We start from the raw sequence: 13,876 nt of genomic DNA, 5'->3' as shown, positions 1-13,876 counted from the left end.
CTTGCCCCATGTCAAGTAGCCCACAACAAGTTAATGACACAGATAATACAAAAAAAAAAATCAATTTAGTCCTACTTCTCATGGCCACATTGCAAGATACTTTTGTTGTACACATGCTATGATGTTCTTGGGGACACCAATCACTATCATTGTGGATGATCACATTCTTCAGTATGTGATAGAAGGATTGCCCAACAATAGAATTATTTTTTATTATAATGAAACATTTGTTCAACATCTTTGAGAAAAGAAGCTAAACAGACTTTTAAGGACACGAAAAGGATGAATAATTCTAAACACTCTTGAAATTCATAATAGGAAAATTTGTACATATTTTTGATACATGAAAATTGATGTAACAACAAATGGATTTGATGTAACACCTCTCTCCTCTCTTGTGTTTATTGTAAACATATATTGTAAAAGCATTTCAAATAACAAAAACATTTTGCATAATTTTTTGATTTAAATTAGGTTGCATACATTCATATTCAATTTCTCTTACATGTCAAGATCAAATCACTTATATTGTAAACAATTACGATCCTTCAGCCCTCTATTATAAAACTCAAAGTATATTTCACTATTGACGTAACTATTGCACCTGAATTGGTGCAAGTGCTAGTCTTTTAATTCTCTTAGGATCTTCATGAGAATCGCTAGAAAGAAACCAAACATATTTTATGATATATTCTATGCTAAAGGCAGAGGACAATAATAATAGAGAAAACAAAGACTAGTGAGATAAAGCTAGAGCAAGACTGTTGCAATTTTTTTATATATTCTTTTATATATTCATATATAAAAAAGACATACAATCTGGTTTGAAAAGAGACATACAATCTGATTTGAAAAGAGAGCTGCAAAACATATCCCATGTCCTGTCCTCTCCTGGTTGATTACAGCCACATTCATTTTGCCCTGTTTTTTCTCATACATTGATTACAAAGACTGCCCTATTTGTTTGCTATATAAACTTCTATTGCTGCAATCAGAACTTCTAAACTCTTCTTTTTATATTTTATTCAAAATGCCTCCCTATTCCTTTCGTATGTTCTATTGCTGCAATCAGAACTTCTAAATTCTTCTTTTTATAATTTCATCAAAAATGCCTACCGATTCCTTTCGTATGTACCCAACAAAACAAAGGATAGCATTAACAAAGTATTAAATACGACTATGATATGCATAAAAAAATCTACAAGAAAGATTATGAAATGGATTTATTTTTCAAAAGGACTAAAATGTATGTGATCGTGGAAAAGAAATCACAAATAAAATGTGCTACAAGGAGTAGAGAAGTAAATGATGATATTCGGTGATTAACTACAACATATTCACGACCCTACATATTTTAACATTCAATTCATACGAGAAGCTTCCCAAGTCATGGGCTTCATTGACTCAGATTGGATTGCTAATGTGGGTGATTAGAAGTCAGGTTTCATTCTTGTCTACCACCATGGTTTTGGCCTTATTGATTGGTCCACACAAATGCTTGCTGTATATCTTTCTCGAGTGAATATTGTTTTGAATGGTGGGTGATTAGAAGTCAGGTTTCATTCTTGTCTACCACTATGGTTTTAGCCTTATTGATTGGTCCACACAAATGCGTGCTGTATATCTTTCTCGAGTGAATATTGTTTTGAATGGACCAAGATAAAACAATTTACAGAATCGTTTGATTATATAAAGATTTTAATATTGAAACCAATTTTGTAAATGCCAGATAAATGACACAAGCGAGGTGTGCGTTTTCTTCGGGTATCGTAATTTTTATCTAAGATCACATGAATCGTCAAGCTTTGTAGTCAAGTCAAATAATGTGGCGTCGTGGGCTGCAAAAATCAAACCTTCCTGGCGTTGTTTGTCATATGATAACAGATGTGCAGCTCAGGGAAAACGATAAGAAAGGATTTCTATCCTTCGAGAATGGAGACTATTTCCACTCTTGACCACCTCAATGTGGGCAACCCTCATTTCAAATATTTAAATGGAGTGGAGTCTATTCTCTTCACTCATTCTCCTACCAAAGTGTAATTGAGCTAGGAATTGTTATCTTTCAATCCTGCCAAAGCTTAGAAAACTGATTCACAGCTCTAGGGCAAGAGTAGTCCTGTGATGGATTTCCAAAACATTCCTTGGTTTTCTGTTGTGATTGGCAGTGTGATTGTGTATTTCTTGTTCAAGACATTAGGGAAGGATAATTCCCAGCCTTGCCTTCCTCCTGGACCTCCACCTTTGCCATTACTAGGAAATCTTCTTCAATTGGGTGGAGGAAAGGCCACTGAAGTTCTGCTGGCACTTTCTCAGCAATATGGCCCTCTTATGACTCTCCATCTAGGTCTGAAAACTGTAATGGTAGTCACTTCTCCTGCCATGGCCAAAGAGGTTCTCAAAACCCAAGATCACAATCTTGCTGGGAGATGGGTTTTACAAGCAGCCAAAACCCTTGATCAGCACAAGTCATCAATAGGCTGGGCTGACTATGGTCCTCACTGGAAAAAGCTAAGGCGTATTTCCAGCACTGAGCTCATGACTGTCAAGAGACTCCAATCTCTGCAGCATCTAAGAAAAGAGGAGATTTTCCGAACCATTCGACTAATTTTTGAGGAGAGAGGAAAGAGTGTGAATATTTCACATACAGTGTTCTACACGGGTCTCAATCTGTTGGGCAACATGATCTTCAGTACAAGCGTGTTTGATCCCAAAAATCCAGACTCTGTGGAGTTCAAGGATGCTTTTTCACTGTCCATGAAGTTGGCGGGAACACCAAATGTTGCAGATTTTTTCCCATTTCTTGCGTTTCTGGATCCTCAGCGTCTGTGTCGACAGATGGCCATAAATTTTAGAAAAGTTCACAAGTTTCTAGACGTATACATACAGGACCGGCTGGCCAAGAGAAGCAAAAGCATTGAAAAAGAGAAAGCAGAAGACAAGGATTTCTTGGATGTCCTGCTGGATTTCAGTGGCCCTGATTTGACTGTCACAAATATCAGAGCTCTAATTTTTGTAAGTATTAAACTTTCTAATTCATAATAGATATCAAGTTTCCACAATTCATGATATATTAATCTAGAATGTTTCCAGATTAGATTGTGTATGAATTTTTTACATCAACATTTTAGATCACATTCCATTATCCATCATTAAAATGACAAATAAAAAGTATGAAGAAATGAAAAGTGTGAAGAAATGAGAAAATAGGTTCTTTGTTTTATATCCATTTCACCTGTAGAACTCAGTTGACGGGTTCTTTGTTTTATATCCTCTAGAATTTTTTGATTAGCGTGCAATAGAAAAGAATTTACAAAGTAGTTCACTCAAATACTTTTGTGTGCAATTTTAGAGTTTACTTAAATGAGTGGCATTAATGAGGTTGCAGGAATTGTTCATGGCTGGTAGTGACACCACTGCTACGACAATAGAATGGGCAATGGCAGAACTCATCCGCAATCCACACACAATGCAAAGAGTCCAACAAGAACTGGAAGAGGTAGTTGGTAGTAACAGAAGAGTAGAGGAAAGTGACATAGATCAATTGCCTTATCTTCATGCAGTAGTGAAAGAAGTTTTCCGTTTGCACCCACCCATTCCATTGCTGGTTCCGCACAAGGCAGAAAACTCTTGCGAGGTAGCAGGGTACACAATACCCAAAGACAGCCAGATCATTGTAAATGTGTGGGCAATCGGAAGGGATCCTTCAATCTGGAAAGAGCCCATCAAATTTATGCCAGAGAGATTTCTTGAGGGGGAGATGAGTAAGATGGAATACAAAGGACAGGATTTTGAGCTGTTGCCTTTTGGATCGGGAAGAAGAATATGCATGGGACTCCCTTTGGCTCATCGGATGGTTCATCTGGTTTTGGCCTCACTTGCTCAGTCTTTTGAGTGGAGACTGCCTGATGAAATGCATGGGGAGAATCTGGACATGAGTGACGAACTTGGATCTGCATTAAAGAAGGCCACAGACCTGCATGCTATTCCCACACCACACCTGCCCCACCATTTGTATTAGGATCAGCTAGGTATTTGTTGTTTTCCTCGTTAGTATAGCTACTTTGCATGCACAGAACTCTTTCTTACGTAGAAAGCTAGTTTTTGCTACCTGTCCACACGAGAGATTATTGTATTCCAAATTATTAACAGAATTAATAGTTGTATCTTGCATCTGTTAGTGAATGAGAAGCAAAGTATTTTTTCTGGAATCAAATATTTATTTAAATTTAAAAATGAATTATTGCGAATCTGATTGGATGAGAAAGTTTGTGTCATTTTTGGGCTTCAAGTTGGATTACATCTATGCTGCCATATGAATAGCACCTGTTTCAGGTTCTTATTAAATGATAAAAATGTCTTGCCAGGTGCTATTCTTATGGCTACATAGACAATTTCTTCAAAATGTTCTAAGAAAATCAAGTACTTTGAAAATAATAAATTATGAAAAACATAAATGTATTGTTTATTGATTTCTTTTAACTTTGAAAATAATAAAATTAAAAAAACATAAATTATATTCTGATTTTCAATTTATTTAATACATGATAAAAATGTCTTGTCAGGGCTATTCATATGACTATATAGACAATTTCTTCAAATTGTTCAACAAATTAAGTTATTTCAAAACAATAAGATATTAAAAACATTAATGTATGGTCTATTGTACACCGTCCCTTTTACTCTTTGAAAATAATTAAGTATTAAAACCATAAATTATATTCTGATTTTTAATTTATTTAATAAATAATAAAAATGTCTTCATATGGTTGTATAGACAATTTCTTCAAATTATTCAAGAAAATCAAGTACTTTGAAAATGATAAAATATTAAACACATAAATATATGATCTATTGTACACTATTTATTTTAGACTTTGAAAATAATTAAATATTAAATAATATAAATGTATGATATACTTTACATTATCCTTTTTTAAATTTTAAAAAACATTAAATAATTAAATATTAAAAAATTTAAATATATGATGTATTGCATGCATCCTTTCTACATCACATATAATATAATATTAAATATACATGCTAGTATTATTATACATATGATCAATATAATAATAATAGATATTTATACATATTATTATTATTATTATTATTATATTATTATTATTATTATTATTATTATTATTATTATTATTATTATTATATGTAATAATTATATTGATTAATCGTAACCATTAATATAAATATAGGTTTGACGCCACTTAATATATAACTAAGGAATGGATAAGAATAGATTTCTAGTTTATATATATATAGGGATCTCACTCAACTTCTTGGCACATTTGATATAAAGAATTTGGGAGATACTAAATATATTCTCGGTATGAAGATTAGCAAGGATCATGTATGTAAAATATGTTAATTCTTTTTAAGATTACATAGAGTGATCATATTCGAACTTCTAGGGCTAGTTTCGTAGGCTGTGTCCTGCTTTTCCAAAGAATAGAAAGCACAACGGTTTGTTTGAAAAGTAGTGAAATCCTCCCTAGGTTGAGTACAAGAAGACAAAGAAGAAGAGGAAGAGCCACATGTGAGTCGTTGCACCAACGTCATGCAATCTTTGGGTTGCATGTGTATAACTTGAGGAGATCGGAGGTGTTTTGTTCTAGTAAAAAAAAACTAGAAACACCAATTTTATAGTATGATATACACCTCACAAAGTTAATTCCACAAAAAATCAAGGACAGTGTTTGGGCTTCAGTGCATATTCACTGTAAGAACACTTCCATTATATTGGGAGCAGAGGCATTTCGAGAGCAGAAGGTCAAGGGCTCGCGATAGCAAAGTAGAAGGTCAAAGGCTCGCGAAATTCAGCGACACGAACAAGATCACCCCTGCCGATAACATCACAAACCCTAAAACTGAAAACCCACTCTGCAAGGAGATTAAGCAGAAAATATCAATCACCGAGAGACGGAAGGAAAAGCAATCAAAGAAAAACCATTAGATAAGATGGACACAACAAAATAAAGAATGGATAGGGAGCAGGCAAGAAATTAGGGCAAAAATTGGCATCAAACCCTGCACGCCAAACTGAGGTCTGCAAAAAAGAAGGGGTCTACAAACTTGGCGAATCTGACATCTGCGAACCTCGGGGTCTGTGAGCACTAAGTCTGGTTGTCTGCGAGTTGTTCGAGGCAACTGTGGTGATGTGGACACCTCAGCATCTTTGTGGAGGGGTTAATTATCCTCCACCCAGTTTGAAACTCCTCTCCACTTCTATTTTTTCTGTTCTTTTCTTTCCTTCTATTTGCAAATTTAATACTGCACTTCATTTAATTTGCAACTCCCCCCACCTACCTGGTCGCTCGTGCGACTTAATCTTTGGCTTCCTATGGAGTTAGAATCGGATGGCGGTGCCATTAACAGTCCTAAATCTGCAGATCAATCTAAATCTCCGCCAAAGAAATCTTTTGCCAAAACCGTCTCCCCACTTGCAAATGGAGTCAACCCTAATGTGTGATTTTCTAAGGCTCTTAGCAAAGAAAGATCTAGTGAGGAAGGTAAGTGCCCTAGCACTATCTCGGGTTCCTTCTGCATTTCGCCCAATCTGGAAATGTTGAATGAAATTGCCTCGGAAAAGACTAGGTTAAGTAATATGGCCATTTTCTTTGCATGTGTTGATGTCGAGAAATGCCCACCTAGGAAATTTTTAGATGACTGGTTTCATAACCTCTAGAATTTAAAATTAGGGCTTAAAATATCATTTTGCAGACAAATTCAAAAGGGTCTCTACCTTATTTTCTTTAAATCTCACGAGGCTCAAAGGGAGGCACTAAAGTGTCAATACTAGATAGTTGGAAATACTTCCTTCCGTGCCCTAGCTTGGTCTCCAGAGGCGGTCTGTGATGAGGTTCTTGCACTATCCTCCCCTAGGTGGGTCATCCTCAAGGATGTCCCCCCCTTCCTTTGGCGTTTTCTTCCACAGTTAATAGAACCTTTTGGAAAAATGATCTGTATTGATGAAACGACCCGCCTTGTCCCCAACTTGGATGCCAGATCGCTTGTATCGATTAAGCCGAGGATTGATATCCCACCATCTTTATCCCTAAATGTCAATGAAGAAACCTTTGTCTGCCCTATTGAAATTCTTGGAGGATTAAATGCATTCTTTCTCTGCAAAAAAGAAGGGCATCTTCGGAAAAATTGCCCAATCATTAATCGCAAAAATCATAAACCCAACAGCAACTCAACTAATGCCTCCACGAACCCTAGAACCAAGATTTCTCAACACTCATCACCCCACCCCCTATTAATGAAGAAGTCGCTATTCCCACCACCAATTCTTTAAAAATAAAACCCATGCACATTGATCACTCGCCGCTTGTCTCTGATCACCTTGGTCCGACCTCTGACCCATCAATTGGTCCTCCAGAATCGCCCTCTGACTGTTTTCAGTTGGTCACTTCTAGAAAGCATAGGAGGAAAACTAGCAACCTAAATGCCCCAAACCAAAGCCATCCTACTATCCCAACTATCAGCCAAGTAACGGGCATCTGCGTTTACCCCCTCCCTACAAATAATAGCTCACCCGCTCCCACTCAAACCCTGACAAACTCTGTGGTAAAAAAAAATGGCTAAGAAACTTGAGAACCCTAGTTGAAGTGCTAATGTTGCTAACTCCAATGATAACCCTGCAAGTGTGATGATCAGATCAAAAACCCCCAAGAATTCGGACTCCTCATCACCTACAGGGCTTACCCCTGAAGTTAACATCACCAACCCTTCGACAACCTCTATGCTCAAAGAGTTAGAAGATAATCATGTTATTGAAGTAATCTATGCCAATAAGGGTCATGATGAAATTAGGTCTAGCACAGTGCTCCTTGGCTTTCCAAACTCCCAGATGTCTGCGTCCGACATAGGAGGAATTGCAGCTACTAGGAATGAACCATCTAAAGTTAGTGAAGATGAGAACGACCTTATAAAAGGATCCTCTTTGACTAAAAAAAAAGGTAGGCCTATGGGCTCCAAGAATAAAAAGAAGGTTGGAGATCCTTGCGGTCTCCCTAGTTGAACCTCTTAACCCTCCTCTCTAATGAAATGCATCTCTTGGAATATTAGAGGCCTTGAGTTGCCTGATAGGAAGTTTGTCATCAAAAGCTCTCTGAGCCACCACAAGAACATAGATTTCTTGATGCTGCAAGAGCTTAGATCCGTGGGTTTCCATCTTGACAGCTCACTTGACTTTATCTGGAGAGATGCAATCAAAATTTGCACCAACCACCCGAAAGGAAAGGGAGGAGTTGGCCTTCTTATCTCCCCTAAGTGGGCAAGCAACATTAGGGATAAAGGGATCTCCCCTTGCAACAGAGCAGCCTGGGCTACCCTAGATATTAGGGGCTCCAGCTTTGGCGTTTGCTCTATCTACGCACCTAATGACTACAAGGAAAGAGTGTCCCTTTGGATCTGGCTGACTTCCCTCCCAAGTATCCCCTGGATAGTGGCTGGTGACTTCAATATGACTAAGCATCAAGATGACAAGGCTGGGGGACTTCCTTTAGAATGGAAAAAAGCAGAAAAAACTCACTGGGACAAACTTAAATAAAAACTCTAGCTATTTGACCCCCTCAAGGGCACTAAAACTGCTGCTTCTAACCTATGGTACACTTGGTGCAACTTTCAACAAGGCTCTAATCATATTTACTCCAAACTGGATAGATTTTATGTTAACAACAACTTCTTCTCCTTCTCCCCTAACCACTTGGGGAGTGTGGTTGTTGTCCTGCCAGTTACCCTTTCTGACCATTTCCCTATCCTTGTGATCATTAACACTAGAAACGCTATCCCCATCAACAACCCCTATAGCAAGAAATTTATTCTCAGCATCTCCCTCCTCAAAGACCAAGAAGTTCTAGGTGCCCTTAAGGTGATCAGGCTCTTCAACCTTCAGCCTCAGCCCCCCCAATCCTGCACTCTCAGGTGGACAATGAATGTCTCCTCATGGCAGAAAGTACTCTAAACCATTGGCCAAAAGAGAGCCAAGGACTCTAGAGACATAGAAAAAAATCTCACCCATTGCCTCCATTCCCTAGAGCAGGATATTCAGACTAACCCCTCCTCCCCCACCTTGGCCAAGCATGTCTCTAAAGCCAGAGACATCCTCAGAAAGCACCAGCAGGTCAAAATTAGGGGAGCCTTCATTAGAGCTCGCAACCACTGGCTCCAATTTGGAGATAAAGGCTCCAAAATCTTCTTTAACCTCCTTAAGCAAAAACAAAACAGAGAAAAAATTGATAGAATAACTATAGACAACAAGGAACTCCTGGATCTCAATGATATCAAAGAGGCCTTTGAAATGTTCTATAGAACTCTCTTTACCTCAAAAGATAATGAGGCCTTGAAAGAGGATCGACACAAATGTAGTACCATCATCCCTAAAAGGATCTCTGAAGATGATGCTCTCCTCCTCAAAGCCAGGATCTCTATACAAGAATTTGTCGATGCCATTAAAGCCCTCAAGGATAATAAGGCCCCAAGCCCCGATGGTCTCTCTGTAGAGTTCTACAAAGCCAATCTTGAATGGGTCATGCATGACCTCTATGACATATACAATGAAGCTCTTGACAATGGCACTCTGGGGGAATTCATAAATAAAGATATTGTTAAACTCATCCCTAAAGAAGGAGACAAAGCGCTCATCAAGAATTGGAGGCCAATCACCCTCCTCAACGTCTTCTATAAAATTATTGCCAAAGCCTTAGCTACCCGCCTTGAAAATATTCTTCCAAAATTTATTTGCTCTACCCAAACTGGATTCATTAAAGGTAAGTACATATTGGAAAACCTTGTCACTAGTTGGGAATCCATGGAATGGGCCAGAATCTCTAACCAGGACGTTGCCATGTTCCTTGTGGACTTTGAAAAATCCTATGACAGAGTCGAGTGGGATTTCATCCTCATGATGCTCCGAGCTTTTGGCTTCCCTAACGAGTTTTGTGACTATGTCTGAATTCTCCTCAAAGATGCTTCCACCATGATTGAAGTTAATGGAACCCTATCCCAGCCTATTCCTCTCTCTAGATCCATAAGGCAGGACTGCCCTCTTGCCCCTGCTCTATTTGTTATTGCCTTAGATGCCCACTTTTATCTCCTTACAGATGATACTCTATCTCCTAGAGTCCATGGCATCGTGCTGCTAGATGACTCTGAATTGCTGAATATCCAATTTGCTGATGATACCTCTCTTTTCCTGAAGCTCTCTAGGAAAAACATCGATTCCTTCAACCTAAAAATTGACACCTTTAGTAAACCCTCTTAAGCTAGGATCTCCAGCTCCAAATCTATTTTACTTGGCTGGAAGGATGAACCTCTAGACTGGCTACAGCAAGACGAGTACTCACGGGGAGGACCCAACATGATTGTCAAGTATCTCGATATCCCCTTCTCTATTTCCCCCTCTCTTTGGGACATGTGGACCTGGGTTAAGGGGAAAATTGATAAGAAGCTCAACAAGTAGGATAGTAGGATCCTCTCCCTAGCAGATAGGGCTCAAGTAAGTCAAAAAATCCTCTCCTCATACAGTATCTACTACTCTTCGGTTTAGATGTTCAACAATTATCAAATTTATGAAATTCAAAAGGCTATCAGACGTTTTCTTTGGTCTGATGGTAAGGGCAAAAGAAAGGCCCATGCGGTAAAATGGGCTTGGTGCCACTTAGACAAAAAACTTGGAGGTTTGGGCCTTAAGGATCTTAAGCTGTAAGGAATCTCCCTTGCCACCAAATGGATATTTCATGCACTAGATGGGCAAGAACCTTGAAAGATTCTTATCAGAAACAACATTCAAAATGGATTACCCAAGGCTACCAAATCATGGAAACTTCTCCCACTCAGTGATCTACTTGCTGGAAGTTTCTCAGTGTCTGTCCAAGGCACCTGGGTCTTTAAATCCATCTGGAAAGCCTAGGAGCATGTGCGTAGACTTATCTACAACTCTAGCATTGACAGTGACAACACTATACATGGTGAAAGGTTGATATGGTGGAACCTCCACCACAACTCTAAGCCATTGGCCTTAACCCAAGGTTGTTTTGTTGGATTCTGGCATAACAAGGGGATCAAGTATCTTATGGATATCCTAGAAAATGACAACCTCATCACCTGGGAGGAACTTAGTAGTAAATTTAATCTCCCTGCTTTGCATAAGCGGACCTACAATATGATTAGGAATGCCTGTAACACCCTCAATCTCCCTAAGAACACTCATGTTGACACCCACAGGTACCTCTCATTCCTTTGGAAGGATGGCTCCCCCTCCCAAAAATTAAATCCAAAGTTATCTACAACCTACTTAACCAAGACACCTCTATGATCAACCATGTCAACACCCTATGGAATGTCCACCATAGCCCTACCACTTGGTATAAAACCTTTGAGAACCTCTGGAAATCTCCCATCCCCTCTAAGATCAAGTTTTTCAGATGGCAACTCTTACTGGATAGATTGCCTATTAGGAATAATCTAGTTGCATATGATCTTTGTTATGTCTGCAATAAACCTGAGTCCACTTAGCACATCTTCCTTGACTGCCCTTTTGCTAGGGAGATCTGGTTAATGTTTGGAATATCCATTACTGAGCATGTCTTCACTTATGATATAGTTACTGGTTTCGTCCATAATCTTAAAAAGGATGCTAACTTAATTTGGCAAATTTTGTCTTCTTTTATCCTTTGGTTTATTTGGAAACTCAGAAATGAGGAGAAGTTCCAAGGTAATGCTAGGGAACTTACTGGTTTTTTTAAAAAACTCACACATTATAAAATTGTTGTACAGGTTTGCTTCTTGATGAATGTTGAACGAAACAAACTCCTATGGTTCCTCAAAGAAGGCCGAGCCACCATGTTTATATACGAGATGCAAGATGGTTATGAATGGGCAAGGATCGCAGAAAAACAAACTACCTTTGAGAGTGCAATTAAGAAACTGATTAAATAACTCCAAGATACCAGAGCTCCCCCCTTCAACAGGGTTGACATGTGCATACAAATCATGGGAAGGAAGAAGGTGGTCTGGATGGAAGGACCACAGGGGTGGACCACATGGCTAGAAGACCAGGATGAAATCCTCCTCTAGTTCCTAATGGCAGCAAGCACATTATTTTGGAGCTTTCTTTTAGTGCATTGTATATGACACTCATCTAGTTCTTTTTGGTTTCACTGTTGAGGCCTTGCCTCCCCTGAATTCATTTGTATAAACATCTTTTTTGGTCTCTCGATTTATAATATAAAAAAAAAGATTACATAGAGTAGTTTTCCATTTTATTTATATTAAATACTCATAATAACACATTAAATTATTAAGACGAGGTGAAATTTGATGAATAGTTGTAACATAAGATAAAAATGAATGAAATTTAATATATGAACAACTTTTAAATAATTCACGAGACCGATTTTTAAGTCAGTCAATTTAAATAAGACTAAGTCAAGTAATATAAAACTAACTTTTAAGTCATACAATTTATATATGACCAACTTTGATTTTTAAGTCAAGCAATTAAAAAAAGATTAAGTAAGACAATTCATATAAAATTAACTTATAAGTCATACAATTGACTAAGACTAACTTTTATAACCATAAGATTGACTTTTAAATTGTACAATTGATATAAGACTAACTTTTATAACCATAAGATTGGCTTTTAAGTCATGCAATTGATATGAGACTAACTTTTAAGTAAGACTGACTTTTTAAGTCAAACTTTGAAGACAAGCAATTAATACAAAACTGACTTTTACGTCACATAATTGGTTAGATATTGACCTTAAAACTATACGACTGAAAATTTCAGCAGAAATTGATAAGTTGGTTGAAAGATTAATAATTTGGTCGAATTGATTTGGGCATGCAAAACATGATTTGATGGTATAGGAGAGGTTTGTTGCACCATATCTCTGTGGCTTTAGCAAAAAGTAATTGAACTCAGATGATGATCTTTATGTCTGTCATACTGAGAAATTTAAGAAGGCTCATACACAATGAATGAAGCATCGAATCACCAGAATGGGATTCGAACATGAACCCTCTCTGCACCTGTCTGTAGTGGTTGCAGTGATAATAGAGATGATTGTAAAAGGGATGCATGTACTCCCAAAAGGGTACCATCTGCCTCGTGCAGTTCAGAGTAATGGGCATCCATGTTATCCATGTTTGGAGTTTGTAATACCTTCATCGGAGAGTGAATGTCTACCTAACAAGAATTTGATGGAAAATCCATTGATTTGGGGAATCTTACAGACATCTAGTTCTTTTCATGCTATTTCTTTCATTTTTGAACATCAATTTGAAATTGTAGATGTACATGCTCAAGTTCTCTCTACTTAATGAACATAGATCTGAATAACTCTCAATAAGTGTACTTGCAAGGGAGCACTTAGAAAGAATCATGTCCTATTAAATTGTAGACATACTTGTTGAAGTGCTCTCTTTTAAAAATTAAAGAACATAATTCTTTCATTGCATTACTTTTCCTATGTTATAATATTTAGTGTAAGAGTTTGACAACCCTCTTACTATCCTTAAAAGTTTTATCTAAACATAGATATTTGGAAAATATATAATAAATGAATATGTAGTTAAAATATTAGTTTAGATATAAATAATGTGTATAGAAATATATATTTGATAAGATTTGAATTAAAAAAAGAGATGACAAAATGTGTATAAATTAATATTGTGAAGTAAGAGACTAAAAATATCTAGAATTATTTAATTTTAAAATTTCAATTTAACATAAATAGATTGATTATTTGTTGGGATTCAATCTATTGATGCTAAACTTCGCTAAATTCTTACTCTCCTTTGTGTTTTAGACATTGATTTTTTCATCACTTATTATTAATAAGAAAAATCTTCT

The 13,876-nt window shown here is 37.2% G+C and overlaps 1 protein-coding gene across 1 annotated transcript; it reads left to right on the top strand.

Annotated features, from left to right (window-relative positions):
* The first annotated feature begins 2,041 nt into the window (after positions 1 to 2,041).
* LOC131035696 (geraniol 8-hydroxylase-like) lies at positions 2,042 to 4,065 on the top strand. Its single transcript, XM_057967436.1, has 2 exons — positions 2,042 to 3,012; positions 3,386 to 4,065. Exons 1-2 carry the CDS (start codon positions 2,122 to 2,124, stop codon positions 4,016 to 4,018), a joined length of 1,524 nt encoding a protein of 507 aa, XP_057823419.1. The 5' UTR covers positions 2,042 to 2,121; the 3' UTR covers positions 4,019 to 4,065.
* The last annotated feature ends 9,811 nt before the right edge of the window (positions 4,066 to 13,876 follow it).

This window comes from Cryptomeria japonica, chromosome 6 (genome assembly GCF_030272615.1).
Source record: "Cryptomeria japonica chromosome 6, Sugi_1.0, whole genome shotgun sequence".
NCBI lineage: Eukaryota > Viridiplantae > Streptophyta > Pinopsida > Cupressales > Cupressaceae > Cryptomeria > Cryptomeria japonica.
The sequence above is the reverse complement of the archived record's forward strand: the minus strand, read 5'-3'. Positions and strand labels throughout refer to the sequence as shown.